The 12745-nt window shown below is 40.3% G+C and overlaps 1 protein-coding gene and 1 long non-coding RNA gene across 2 annotated transcripts; one reads left to right on the top strand and one right to left on the bottom strand.

Moving 5' to 3' along the window:
• Positions 1-3270: 3270 nt before the first annotated feature.
• Positions 3271-4574, bottom strand: LOC140706819 (uncharacterized). Its single transcript, XR_012086695.2, has 2 exons — positions 4410-4574; positions 3271-3806 (listed from the first exon to the last, which is right to left on the bottom strand). It is a non-coding gene; the product is annotated as an uncharacterized LOC140706819 (long non-coding RNA).
• Positions 4575-4676: 102 nt separating this feature from the next.
• NDUFS6 (NADH:ubiquinone oxidoreductase subunit S6) lies at positions 4677-11846 on the top strand. Its single transcript, XM_020797162.3, has 4 exons — positions 4677-4884; positions 8644-8697; positions 10279-10401; positions 11706-11846. The coding sequence occupies exons 1-4, from the start codon at positions 4729-4731 to the stop codon at positions 11772-11774; spliced, it is 402 nt and encodes a 133-aa protein (XP_020652821.1). The 5' UTR covers positions 4677-4728; the 3' UTR covers positions 11775-11846.
• Positions 11847-12745: the final 899 nt, after the last annotated feature.

The following is a 12745-nucleotide window of genomic DNA, read 5'->3' as shown; positions in this document are numbered from 1 at the left end:
TCAAGTGGGGCACCACTGTATAGCCCAAGAAATGATGTGAATGTAAGGTTCTGCTATTACAAGCCCCCCAAGTGTCCTAGATGCCAGAAACCCTGCCAGCACAATAATAAAGTTGGTGATAATGCCCACGCTATGTGTTACTAGGACTGCATGTTTCAAGATTTTTTGGACTACAAATCCCATAATTCTTTTTTCTGTGAGGCCCACCTGCAGGACCCAGACCTTACAGACACCTGAATTGTGCTCACCTGGAGAGAAGGCCCAGCTGGGCAAGCTTCAGGTCTTGGAAAGGCCTCACTTTCTCTTTGAAAAAGAAGCTGGCTGTTTGCTGGGAAACTTCCTTTTCAAACAGAAAGTTAGGCCTTTCTAAGGTATGAAGTCTGCAAATCAGGCCTTCTCTCCAGGTGCACAGAATTTACCATATTTTTCCATGTATAAAACAACACTTTTTAACTGAAATAGACAAAAAATTGAGGGCTGTTTTATACACAGCAGACAGCTGCTTTCCTTGCCTTTTGTGAAGCCACAGGGTAATGCAGCCATGAAAGCTCTTCAGGACCAAAGGGGTGCGATCATGCAAATTTTCAAATTTGGGGGTTAGAAAAGGGGGGGTTGTCTTGTACATTGAGTCATCTTATACACAGAAAAATATGGTAGGTGTCTATAAGGTCTGGGTCCTGCAGGCGGGACCCCTACAAAGGCTAAAATCTGAAACACGCACCCCTAGTAATACATAGGGGATAGGATACAACTCCATCTTACAAAAAGTGTTATATGCTTGTACAGATATGAAAATGACTAGGATCTGAACAAATTACACTTTTCACATGTCATGTCAAATGTCTGCATTATCTTTTGATTGTTATAATCTATATTGGAAAGCACAGTACATGACATTACAAAATTCCTGCAGTTTGCCATTTCTTAGCTGCAATAACTGTTTCCTGCTGTATAGTGGAGCTAAGAAATGGCAAACCGAGTAGGGTACAAGTGAAAGTTGCCATGTCTATGCAAAGCTGTGCACTGCAGTTGCTTTTCTTAATGTTCTAAATACAGTGCACTGCACTAAGTGTATGAGTTTTCCATCCAAAAATATTGAAAAAGAAAGATTTAAAGTGCAATCCAACATGGGTCAAATCTAAAAGTAAGTCCCATTCAGTTCAGTGTGGCTCACTCCCTGGTAAGGAGGGATTGCAGCCTTAAGGAGAGAACCATGTTATAGCTCTAGCAGTACTTCTTTGAACCTAGAATTATTTTTGGATTTTTCTCTAAGTAGCTCTAACAAATAAATGTATAAATGTTACTAATTTCAATGAACAACATGCTTATGATGTTGCAATTGTCTTACATACTAGGACCAAACCTTGGCTTCTGTGTGCTGTCCCAATTAAAATTGCTGGCCAAATGCAAGCTACAGGTTGCAGGTGACACCCACAGGCAAACCACAATATACTTTACATTAGTAAAGGGCAAAATCATTACAATGTAAGGCAAGAGGCCAAGGAACACAACAGGCAACACTAGCCCCTGTGATTTGAGACTAAGCTGCATGCATGCCTGCTGATCTTTTCTACTACTGTATGTCAAAATTACTTATTTTTCCCCTAGATATTGGTGACACCAGCAGAAGAGGCCGCACATGAGTTGGTATGTTCCCTCCCAGCTGTTATGAAAAGGAAGACTACATGAATGTGAAGCTCTGGCATGGAATGCTCAATAGTTAAGCTGAGTATCATATCTCATCTAGCACAGTGTTTCTCAGATTTAGATTCTCAGATGTTTTTGGGCTGCAACTCCCAGAAATCTTGGCCAGCACAGCAAATGGTGAAGGCTTCTGGGAAGTGCAGTCCAAGAACACCCGGGGACCCCAGTTTGAGAACCACTGATGTAGCAGATTTGGAATACTTGAACTTCATAGTATGAGTCATGAAATCTATCGTATTTGTTCAAAAATTAAGCCACTTAAACTTACTTCGGAAAGGAACTTTAAAAAACACACCTATGAAAATTGGATTAAGAAGTAAGGTTAGTTGTATTTACTACAGAAAAAGAAGTTAAATTTATGAATAGAACAGAATTCCCAAGTTTAATTTTAAAAAATTAACTCTTCAACACAGTCATTACTCCCCCATCTCCAAAATATTCCTATAATATACAATGCTAGGGAAAAGTAATTTGGCACAGTTCCCTACATTCAGAGAGCACTTTTAACTTTCATCTGTATAGAACAGCTGGCACGCAGAAACATGGCAGAATTACAGTCTAATTCAGTGGCTCTCAAGCTCACATTTCCAGATGTTCTTGAACTGCAATTCCCAGAAGCCTTCACCACTTGCTGCGTTGGCCAAGATTTCTGGGAGTTGCAGTCCATCTCTACATAGCACTAAGGATGCAAATCTAGGTAAGCATCGTATTAGTAGATATAAGTATGCAGAAACCAAAAGTCTACAAAAAGTCTTCATCGCTAGCACATGCCTCTGTTAGCAATTTTGGGCAAATAATATAGAAAGAGGAAAGACTTCTGATTTTTTCTTTTAATTGCTGATTGCCAGCAGCTTTAATAAAGCTGCTGATTGCCTATATCAATGACTGTCACAGGTAACCAAGATAATAGACATTTTCAAGTAGCATCTAAGTAAAAGTGTGCTTCACTGGATAAATTAGATCAATGGTTCTCAAATTTGGGTCCACTCAATAGGTGAGTGGGAAGACTCATCATTCCACCTCCTTCCCGGACTGGTCAGCAGTACAGGGAGATGGGGAAGCCCTACCAGACTACTTCCAGGATTGGCGTGGTGTAAATGACAATGGCTGCATGTGCTATGATGCAAGCAGTAAGTGGACAGCCTGGTTCGGAGGGTCCAATCAGCCTAGCCACTTGTGCTGGTGATACTGTATTTGCTCCCATCAGGAGAATATAAATATTCCACCTCTAGTCCTATGTTCATGTGCCACAGCATCAATGTATAAGGCACACGACCAGTAGACAAAGGACTGTATAACTTTGTGGGCAGCCATCCCTATCCAATTCTAACTTCTAATGAACTACTTTAAGTCTCATCTTAGAACAAATAAAAAGCAGAATATAAAATTATGGGCCAAAATTCATCATAACTGATTTTGATGGGAGAGATTTAAGCACTTCTAAAATCTCCCAGTAGGAAGAAAAACTGCCAAACTCTGGACTGGATCAGGTTATGGGTTTTGATGCTCTCATCCTAAATGTGCTACTTGGTAATAAACATCACTAAGATCAACAAGGCAAACTAATTTTTTAAAAATGAGAACAAATTAAACCATTTATTGAATAAAGAAAATATTATATTGTTTGATTATAATATACTGTACAATGTAGCTGTTAAAGGAAACAGTAATTTGAAGCCTAATGTGGCATATAGAGCTCTTGCAACCAGGTTCATGTGAATTTTCTTTTTCAATGTCTGATGAAACTTCCATCAGCTAGCAGTTACAACTGCCTCTGCTTGTGCCGAGGGTGAGTTTTACAATACACATATAAAGTGCCACGCCTGCGAACAAAGAAACAGTCCTTGCAACGCTTTCTGGGGATCAGCTTGCCTTTCATACCAGCAACAGGTTGCAAGTTGAGAAGTGTCCAACGCATGAGAAAGGGCTTCAGATCCATGCTATGTGGCTTGGTGGCTGGTAAGGCCTGCAATGGGTTGAGAGGATTTGGGCGTCCCAGCAGCCAGGAAGAAAATGAGCAGGACATCGAGTTCAGGAACCTGGGTGACCTGGTCAGAGAAGCCACTGCATTCCTCAAGGGCAAGAGAGCCATTGGATAGAAGCTTTGAAAAGAAGAGAAAGTGTCAGTATAAAATCCAATAAATCAATTCTGCAGCCCCAAATAAGCTAACAATTTTTTTGCAAACAGAAGAACATAATCAAGGCTCACTTCTTAGGATGCATAAGATCGCACAAACGTGATCCTACACATGTTTAAGGGGACCTATATGCCAACAAATTCACTAGTATTTTTACACCTGCTTATGTATGTACGGCACAGTGTCTGTCTTGTCCCGTGTCATACAAGTCAGGAAGGCGACAAAGGAAACGCTCCAGAAGGGAAGCTGAGAAGCTTCCTCCACCTGGTTATTGTTCAGATGCTAACTACAAATCCCACCCTCCCAGCAAGCCTAAGGATGATGGGAATTATTGTGCAACACCTCTAGGGAACAGCAAATGGAGGGAGGCTATACGAGAAGAACTAAAACCTTACAACATAGACCCGTGTGTGGGGCCTTCTGTCCCATTCCCAAAAGCCCCAGGAACCAGCGCGCATGCGCACTTGTCCTAATTTAGGGCCTGCACAAAATTAAGTCTCCTCATGTTCAGTCAAGCCGGAGCGGGAAAACTTCTTTCTCACTCTCTTGCGACTTAAACACCCTTACCTGTTCGGCCGCTGCCCTCCACTTCGAGAATCTCACGACGCAGGTCCGGCGCTCGGCAAAGACTTCGGCTTTTCCTGGACGACTGCGACGCAAATATCTCGTAGCCGGACGGCCGGTCACGTGACCCTTTCCTGCGCCCTGACGTGCCTCCGAGCGCGTGACGTCAGACGCCGCCCCGCCTTTGTGGGTGGAGTTTTGCTTTTACTCGGCGAGCGGCGATGCCCCTTCCTCTCTAACGCTCTGTGGTTTACGCGTGCGCAGTCCCCAATTCCTATTCCCACCCGGGACGGAGGGGGCTGGTGAGGCGAGTGAAGGGAAAATGGCGGCGCCCGTGCTGCCCTTGCGAGGGCTGTCCCGAGTGGGTTCCGTTTTGACGAGGGCCAGCGTGACTTCTTTCTCGGCGCTTCCCGCGCTGAGGAGAAGCTACGGGACAAGGACATCCCCGACCGGCGAGAAAGTGACCCACACGGGGCAGGTGAATAACCCTCGTCCTCTGCCGAAGACCGGCGGGGCAGGCAAATGGGGCTACGCTGTCGGCCCTCGAAGCTGGGCTCCCGGTGCCTTCCCTGCGCCTCAAAGGTCGGCCTCAGAGCCGCCAGAAAACGGCACAGTTCCCCCCCCCCCCCGCAGTCTCTCCCTCTTCCTGACAGATAGATTGCAATCAGTGAAAAAATGTCTTCGTGGTGGGGTGGGGTGGAACTACTGGTAAGTCAGTGCGAGGTGATTTAAAAAGAAAACATTAAAAAAAGAAGAGTCAGAACAGAGGAGCTGTCTTAATCTCTTGACGGTTTCGCGGGGGTTGATGTCAATGAGCTTTCTGTTCTGCGGCTGCTGTGTGATCTCTTTAAAAGGGCGCTTTTTGCAAAGCGGTGACAAGGATGGCGTAGCTTCCCTGTTGCAGCAGCTCCCCTGCCTGCGCTTCCCTTTTCTGGACACAGTGGAAAATGCTGTTCTTTTTTCCTTATAAAGCCTAAGGTCAAAACTGCTGGAAAGTCCACACTCCCCTTTGTGAGCCTATTCGGATTTTAAAGTCATTATGCCTTTTTCTCTGCCCTGCAACTCCCACTGGTGTCTTTGATAAGGATATCAGAGAGGGGCTGCTCTGTTGCTGTCCCCAGTCTGTAGGACTCCCTCCCACTAGAGGTCAGGTTGGCCCCTTTGCTCTCTTGCAGGCCATGGGCTTATTCTTAGTAGTAATTGGCTATCTGAAACAGCCACCTCATTGATCAGGTGTATCTGATGAGGACACAGGAGAGGGCCTTCTCTGTGGTTGCTCCCAGACTTTTGAACTCCCTCCCACAGCAGGCCAGGCTGGCCCCATCTTTGCTGTCCTTCCATAAGCAGACAAATACCTTTCTCTTCAGGCTAACTTTTTCTCAGTGACTGGCTAACTGAGCATGATTTTTAGATGGACTGTTATCCATTACTGCTTTGACAGTGTTTTTTTTAGTACTGCTTGTGTTTCCCATTTCTCCAAGTGCTATTTGTTTGTTCCTTTTTATTAATTGCATACTTACTGTTTTAGCTTTAATGCTGTCTTTTAGTGATGTAAACTGCTGCTTTATACTCATTATTCTTAACTTTAAATATTGTCTTTTAATGATGTAATGCACACTCATTGTTTTTAGGTTCAAATGTTGTCTTTCAATGATGTAAACTGCCTTGGGTCCTTTTCAAGGAGAAAGGCAGGGTAAAAATATTTTAAATAAATAAAAAAGAGGGTGCTGCTGGTTTTGCCTCCCCCCTTTCCAGTTTTTATATTGGTTGTTTTTATATTGTAAGCCACCTTGGGTCCCCTTGAGAAAAAAAGGCAAAGTATGAGTTTGCCTTTAAATAAATAGTAGCAAATGTAACTTAAAAGCTGCATTTCATGAAATGGTAAGAAAAAAACAAAAAATGCTTGAGTAGGACCAGTGGAACATAAAAGGGCTTCTTTTTGGTTTGCTTACATTTCTTGTATATGAATATCAGCATATATATATATATATATATATATATATATATATATATATATATATATATATATATATATATACACACACACACAACTCTTCTGTTTGCACTATTCTGAGAATACCTAACAAATACAGTGGTGCCTGGCAAGGCGATGTTAATTCGTTCCGTGAAAAACGCTGTCTTGCGAAAACATCATCTTGCAAAACGCGGTTCCCCATTGGAATGCATTGAAATCTATTTAATGTGTTCCAGTGGAAAAATCATCTTGCGAAAATTGTCCATAGGAAACATCGTCTTGTGAAACGCATTTCCCCATTGGAATGCATTGAAATCGTTGCCTTGCAAAAATTGTCCATAGGAAACCATCGTCTTGCGAAGCGCAACAGTGATTGCAAAAACTAATCGTCTTGCGGATTGTTTTGCGAGGTTATCGTCTTGTGAGGCACCACTGTAAAGATAAAATGGATAAAAAATAAACTTTCAAAAAAATGTAAAGAAGGGTTTTTGTAATTGGAAACAATCATGTGGAAAAATCAGCTAGATTTGAGAAGCCTGCACAGATACACAAATTTTAATCTGGTAGTGAAAAACGTAAGATTTGATATCAATTGACTAAATTAGTTGTTCACTGAAGGAGTACCTGGCTATGGAGTCATGGCTTAGGAGTTTGATTCCTTGGTGCTCCTCCCAGGAGAAGATGCAGACTGTGTAGTCTTGGGCAAACTGTACAGTCCCAGATTGCCCCCAGAAGCAGGAAACGGCCACACATTTCTGAGTATTTTGTGCATAGGAAACTCTGGAAAGTGTTGCCGTAAGTCAGAATCAACTTAATGGCTCAACTATATTATTGTAAATCTTACACATAGATGGCATTCTCAGTGGTAGCATGCCCAAGAAAGCCCCTTATCAGATTTTCTCTTGCTTCATTCCAGAAGGTAGAAATAGTTGAAGGAAATTCATTATACATTCATCCAGAAGTAATTTCTACTGAATGTAGCAAATGTGTTTAGGAGAAAGTTTTAAGTGTGTCATGTTTAACCTTGGGTGTAATATCTGTGGGGCAGAGGTAGTCACCCCAAGTGTTCTTGTTGGGCCACATTTATTGCCAAATTTTGACTACCTAAGTCATAATTCTTTGGTACTCTCCAATACTATATTTTCTATGGTGTGTGTGTGTGTGTGTGTGTGTGTGTGTGTGTATGTATGTATGTATGTATGTATGTATGTATGTATGTATGTATGTATGTATGTATGTATGTATGTATGTATGTATATGTGTATTTTTAGAGATGGGGTATTGTGTCATGTCCCAGAAGCACCTAATGCTGGTCCAGCCCCTGGAACTGGCCTGTCCACTCATATGTCCCGGCGCCTCCGTCATCCAGATCTTCCCACCAATTGCGGAAGTAGCTCCTCTGTCTCCCTGCTTGATTGGCCACTCCAGGCAGGGGCAGGAGGAATTGTTATGTCCCATCATGTCACCTCTGATTTATGGCACCCTTATGAATGAGCAGTGTCTAAAATGCCCTGTCTTCAACTGCCTTTCTGAACACAAGCTTGTGTCTTCCTTTAGGGTGGTGGTTCCCAGCTTTTAGCCGCCCAGAGTACACTTCGGTCTAGATGGGTGGGGTATAAATTGAATAAATAAATAAATACCCATATGTTTTTTGAGAACTCTCAAGAAATCCTAACCAGTACAACTACTGGTGTAGACTTTTGGGAGTTTGTCCAAGAGCATCTGGGAAACTAAGGTTGGGAACCATTATTTTTGGGAATCAGTCCGTTTTGTAAATTATGAACTCTAAATCTACATACTTTAAATGCATTAATACATTCAATTTAGGATCATCAGATAAAGAGTACCCTTCAACTTAGTTCACTGTTTCAAGAATCAGTCTTCAGAATTTTCTCATAAATGAATAAGTACCAAAGGCACAATAAGGTTTTTCAGGTAAGGTGGAACTGTACCAGTTTTATTTACTATGAGATTTAAGATGCCAGTGGCACTAATTTTGTACAGATTTTCTTTCAAATGTGAGGAAATTGATTTGGCGCATTCTTCCAAATCGATTAATCTATGAATTGTTCTAGTTTAGCATTGAGTATACAGTACCAAGTTTCTTCCAATGTCATAGTTTCCATTCCTCATATTTTCAGCTGGAAACTTACTTCCTAGTGCCTGTATGTCATAGCTCCTTTTTTTTGGACTCCTGTTTCCCTGAAACCAGAATTGAATGTCATTTTAAAAATTGGGTAAGTGAATTTTCTTCTGTTTCAGGTTTATGAAGAATATGACTACAGAAGAGTTAGATTTATTGCACGACAGAAAGAGGTAACACCTAGGTCAAGATGCATTTTCCCTTGATTCTTTTTAATACATTGTACAGATTTCAGTTTTTGGACTACAATGTCTACAATACCCCAGGGAATTGTAGGCCATAAACCTGAATGCTTGTACTGTTTATAGAGAAATATCATTGTCTTGTAAGCATATGGTGAATATTTTAATCAACAGTCATGTTAAAGAATTTGAACTGAACCAGTTATACTCTGCTAAACTGCTGTGAGCTTATATGACATAAATCGCACATTTCAACTGAAATCTTTTTAACTTGTGGGAGTAGGATAAATTCCATTTTGAAATGTCTTCTTTTGTCACATACAACGACATCTTGTGCTGCCCAAATAATTGGCATGTGTAGTTTGTTTGTTCTGGCCTAATGTAAAAATTACCTGGTGCATATTCTAAAAATGTAATTGATGGGAATTTAGTTGCTTTGCCTGTACTGTATGTGAAGTATCAGTTTGCCAGAGGCCTGTGCTCTGCAGTACTATGTGGCTGTTGTTCCTATATGTATTGAAGATTGCAGTCAGCTATATAGATTGGTATACTGTTCCCCCCCCCCCCCGGACCGTCAAAGTCCATGTTTATATTGGGCCTGGCTTGAAAGCTGATGTCAGTGTTCTATTTGCCTCTAAGTAATTCCCCATCCTTTCCTCTCTACTGCAACCTCCACTAGAGGTTGATAAACCTCTCTTTAGAATGGGTGAACTATCAGCAAAGTTTAGGAATGTGGGATGGAGGGCTGCACTGAGAATGACCAAAAGAGCTTTCCCTGAAATAAGATCTTACATAAAATTTGAAGGTTTGTTCCTTAAAAGTGTAATTCTTTATTGAGTAGCACGCAGGCTTGACATTAGTTGGTGACTACTTTTAGCACTTTCTTCACAGTATGATAATGGCGTGCCTGCATGTTAATTTTCACAGTGGAAAGGAAATTCTGTCACAGTCGAACAAAATGCAGTTGTGATATGGTATTTGATATATACAATTTTCTGTCATTTGCATTTGCAGTGTTGTATTTCTATTTCAGGTCTCTTTGGAAGTAATTTTTTTCTGTTGCCTTTGCTTTGTAGCCTAGTCCATTAGGGTAGATATTGACAGTGGAGTGTAGTTCCATGGGCAGAAGTAGACGCATCATAGAATCAGGAGGAAGGCAGTTCTCCCTGCAGCGCTAGTGCAATCTCCTCTCCTCCCCAAAGCCATCCTTATCTCCCAAACACCTGCTCCAAGGACTCCAGCAGTTCAGCTTCCATCATCTTGGTTTCCCTTATGGAACCACTCCTGTCATTGGAAATACACCATTGCATTCTGACCTTAGTTTCAAGTTAATGTTGCAACAGCTCCTGCTCAAGTTAAAAGTGGCACAAAGTATTAGAACAGGCAAGGTGGAAGAGAAGGTCCCAAAAGAGCCAAGGAGCACTTTCTTTATTACATAGAAATACTGTCACAGACAAAATCAGTCTGTTCTGGCTTGTTCTGTGCCTCAGACTTCTGCTGTTTGTATAATAGCAAAGGCTGTGGCTTCTTATAATGTTGACTATTGAAAACCTTTCTATTTTGTCCTTACAGGTGAATGAGAACTTTGCAATTGATTTAATTGCAGAGGAACCTGTGTCTGAAGTTGAAACTAGAGTTATTTCATGTGATGGCGGTGGCGGAGCTCTGGGACATCCCAAAGTGTACATAAATTTGGTAATTTAATTTAACTATCCCTGCTTGAACCCTTACTGTCTTCGTTCTCTTGTCTGGCGACACTGTTTTCTCTTATTGTAGCCACCATCTTATTTAGAGGGAAATATGTGTATAATAGAGGCCAACCGTTGCAGTCCTCTTGGAGTATGATGGCAGTTGTTTTTCTTATCTGTTGTGGAGCAGCAAAAATAGAGACTGTGACGTGGTGGTGGAGCACGGTACACTGCACAGTAAATTGCATTAAGTTTTGTGGGTCACAAGTTGTGACTAGTTAAAGTGCCTAGATAAAAGAATAGTTTAAATGGATTTAGTCAAAAGAAACTTGTTTGTAAGAATATTCTAAAGGTTAAAATGTATTTGTTTCAGGATATTATTTCTCTTCCCATGTTATGTCCACAGTTCATTTTTTAATGTAGTATCAACTAATATGCATGAACATTAGCCGTTGTTCTCCCTGTTTTGCTTTTATCGTGGCTTGTTAGAGCAGCTTGGTTGTACAGTAAAAGCTTTTATGGAACATATTTTTGAGCAGACTGCTTTGTTTTAATAGGTTATATCTTGTTAGCACAAAAGAAAGAAACACTTTGCTCATCTGGCCTTGTCACTTTTTATGGTTTAATTGCATTTTTCATATTGGTAGAGGGAAGTGAAAGCAAACTGATTAAAAAAGAGGTGAACTTGATAGGAGTGGCTGGAAAGGAGATAATAGGCAATTGTTACAGTTTTGCTTGAGTAACATCAATATATTACCTTAGTTTTGGCGTTTGGTAGACATAATCAAGATCATTCTTAGTTCACACTAAAATATGTATAATTCAGATAATTTAATTTGTTTTACATGTTCAAGTAAAGACAGACTCTCCTCCTCTCATCTTTATGTTTGGAAATACATTAGAGTTCTTTCTATACTGGATTAAAATAATTAAAACCATCCTTTTTTCCTGTCTTGATGGTTAGTTTTTTATTGAATCAAATATGATACAACAGGAGCTAATTCAATCTATCACTTGTGCCTCACATTTCCGTCTTCAGAATCAAATACTATTGAGTTCACGGCACATGCTCTATAATTTCTGTGCTTAGGAATATGATTTGGAGCAGATTCTATAGAAATCCTTTTGAAAAACAGTGGAGAGGACCAAGCTGTGTGTCAACTTTCAAAGCAAAATCACTCTTCTTATACATGAACTGTGCTGTTTAATGTACCAAGATGTATTTGTACTGACACTGTATAAGAATCTTTTTACAGCAGTAAGATAGAATTGTAATTAATTTCCTCTATCACACCATTTTGCTGTTTGCAGGACAAAGATACAAAAACAGGAACATGTGGCTACTGTGGACTGCAGTTTAAGCAGAAGCACCATCACTGAAATGAATTACTTTATTCTCTTTAGAGGTGGAAACTGTTCTATTATAGTATTAAATATATATTTAAAATTTCATTGTGTGTGTCATTTATTCTTAAGGCTGTGTTTTCCCTTTACAGAAGCTATGTTGAAGGTTGAGTGTTTCTTTGTTAGGTTTCTATGGTTAAAAAATTCTAACCAACTAGAATTAGAGCCACAGAACTATGGTGGTGAAAGAGACTTACAGATCTTCCTGTGCATTGAATTGATCGCATTTAGGGATAACATTAAATTAGGAATATGCAAACTGGTATACTCCATATATATGGAGAGAGAGAGAGTATAAGCAGATAAGTGAATCAGTGAATATTGATGCAGCGGATACAATACTACTGTATTGCTAAACTATGTTTAATTGAAAACACAAGCGAAAGCTTTTGTCTGGGAAATGGAAAGTATCGCTACTAGACGTTTGTTCATGCCATGGCAAACCATAGATTAATTCTTAAGTGAGTCTAGAACAGACACTTGTTTTGCCTTCAATAATACTCTTATAAATATTTACAAACAGTGGTTTTTCTTACTTATATGGAACCATTTCTAAGTTGATGTTTGTGCCATGTAATCCTGCTTAGTTATCATGGCATTTCTGAAAATATAGAGGGTTCTCAGAAGTTTTCTAGTGTATTCATCTCCTTCATGAAGTGGGTGGGGATTGAGAAACCAATAGGCCTAAAACACACCCATCACCTTGCAGCTGTCTTTCAAAGAAGTTTTCTAATAACAGTCTTCTTACTGAAGAGCCACTGATGAGCTTTTGGGGCTGCAGAATGTCTACCAGTACATGGACTTTAAAAAAACAACACAAAAAACATTTGTGAATTATATGTACAATTCTCAAAAAAAATGTGTTTTTTTTTTTAATAAACCTGCAATTTACTGCTTTGGGGAACAGATAATAAGGATAACTTTCCTATAGAAGAATCGTTATAAAC

The sequence above is a fragment of the Pogona vitticeps genome, chromosome 4, assembly GCF_051106095.1.
Source record: "Pogona vitticeps strain Pit_001003342236 chromosome 4, PviZW2.1, whole genome shotgun sequence".
Classification (NCBI taxonomy): domain Eukaryota; kingdom Metazoa; phylum Chordata; class Lepidosauria; order Squamata; family Agamidae; genus Pogona; species Pogona vitticeps.
Note: the sequence above shows the minus strand (reverse complement) of the source record. Positions and strands in the feature narration are given on the sequence as shown.

Excerpts from the sequence above, each read along its gene's own strand:
- NDUFS6 (XM_020797162.3), top strand. The coding sequence starts at position 4,729 with ATGGCGGCGCCCGTGCTGCCCTTGCGAGGGCTGTCCCGAGTGGGTTCC. Across the intron at positions 8,698-10,278 it reads TTATTGCACGACAGAAAGAG|GTGAATGAGAACTTTGCAAT; the intron begins GTAACACCTAGG and ends TTGTCCTTACAG. Across the intron at positions 10,402-11,705 it reads CCAAAGTGTACATAAATTTG|GACAAAGATACAAAAACAGG; the intron begins GTAATTTAATTT and ends TGCTGTTTGCAG.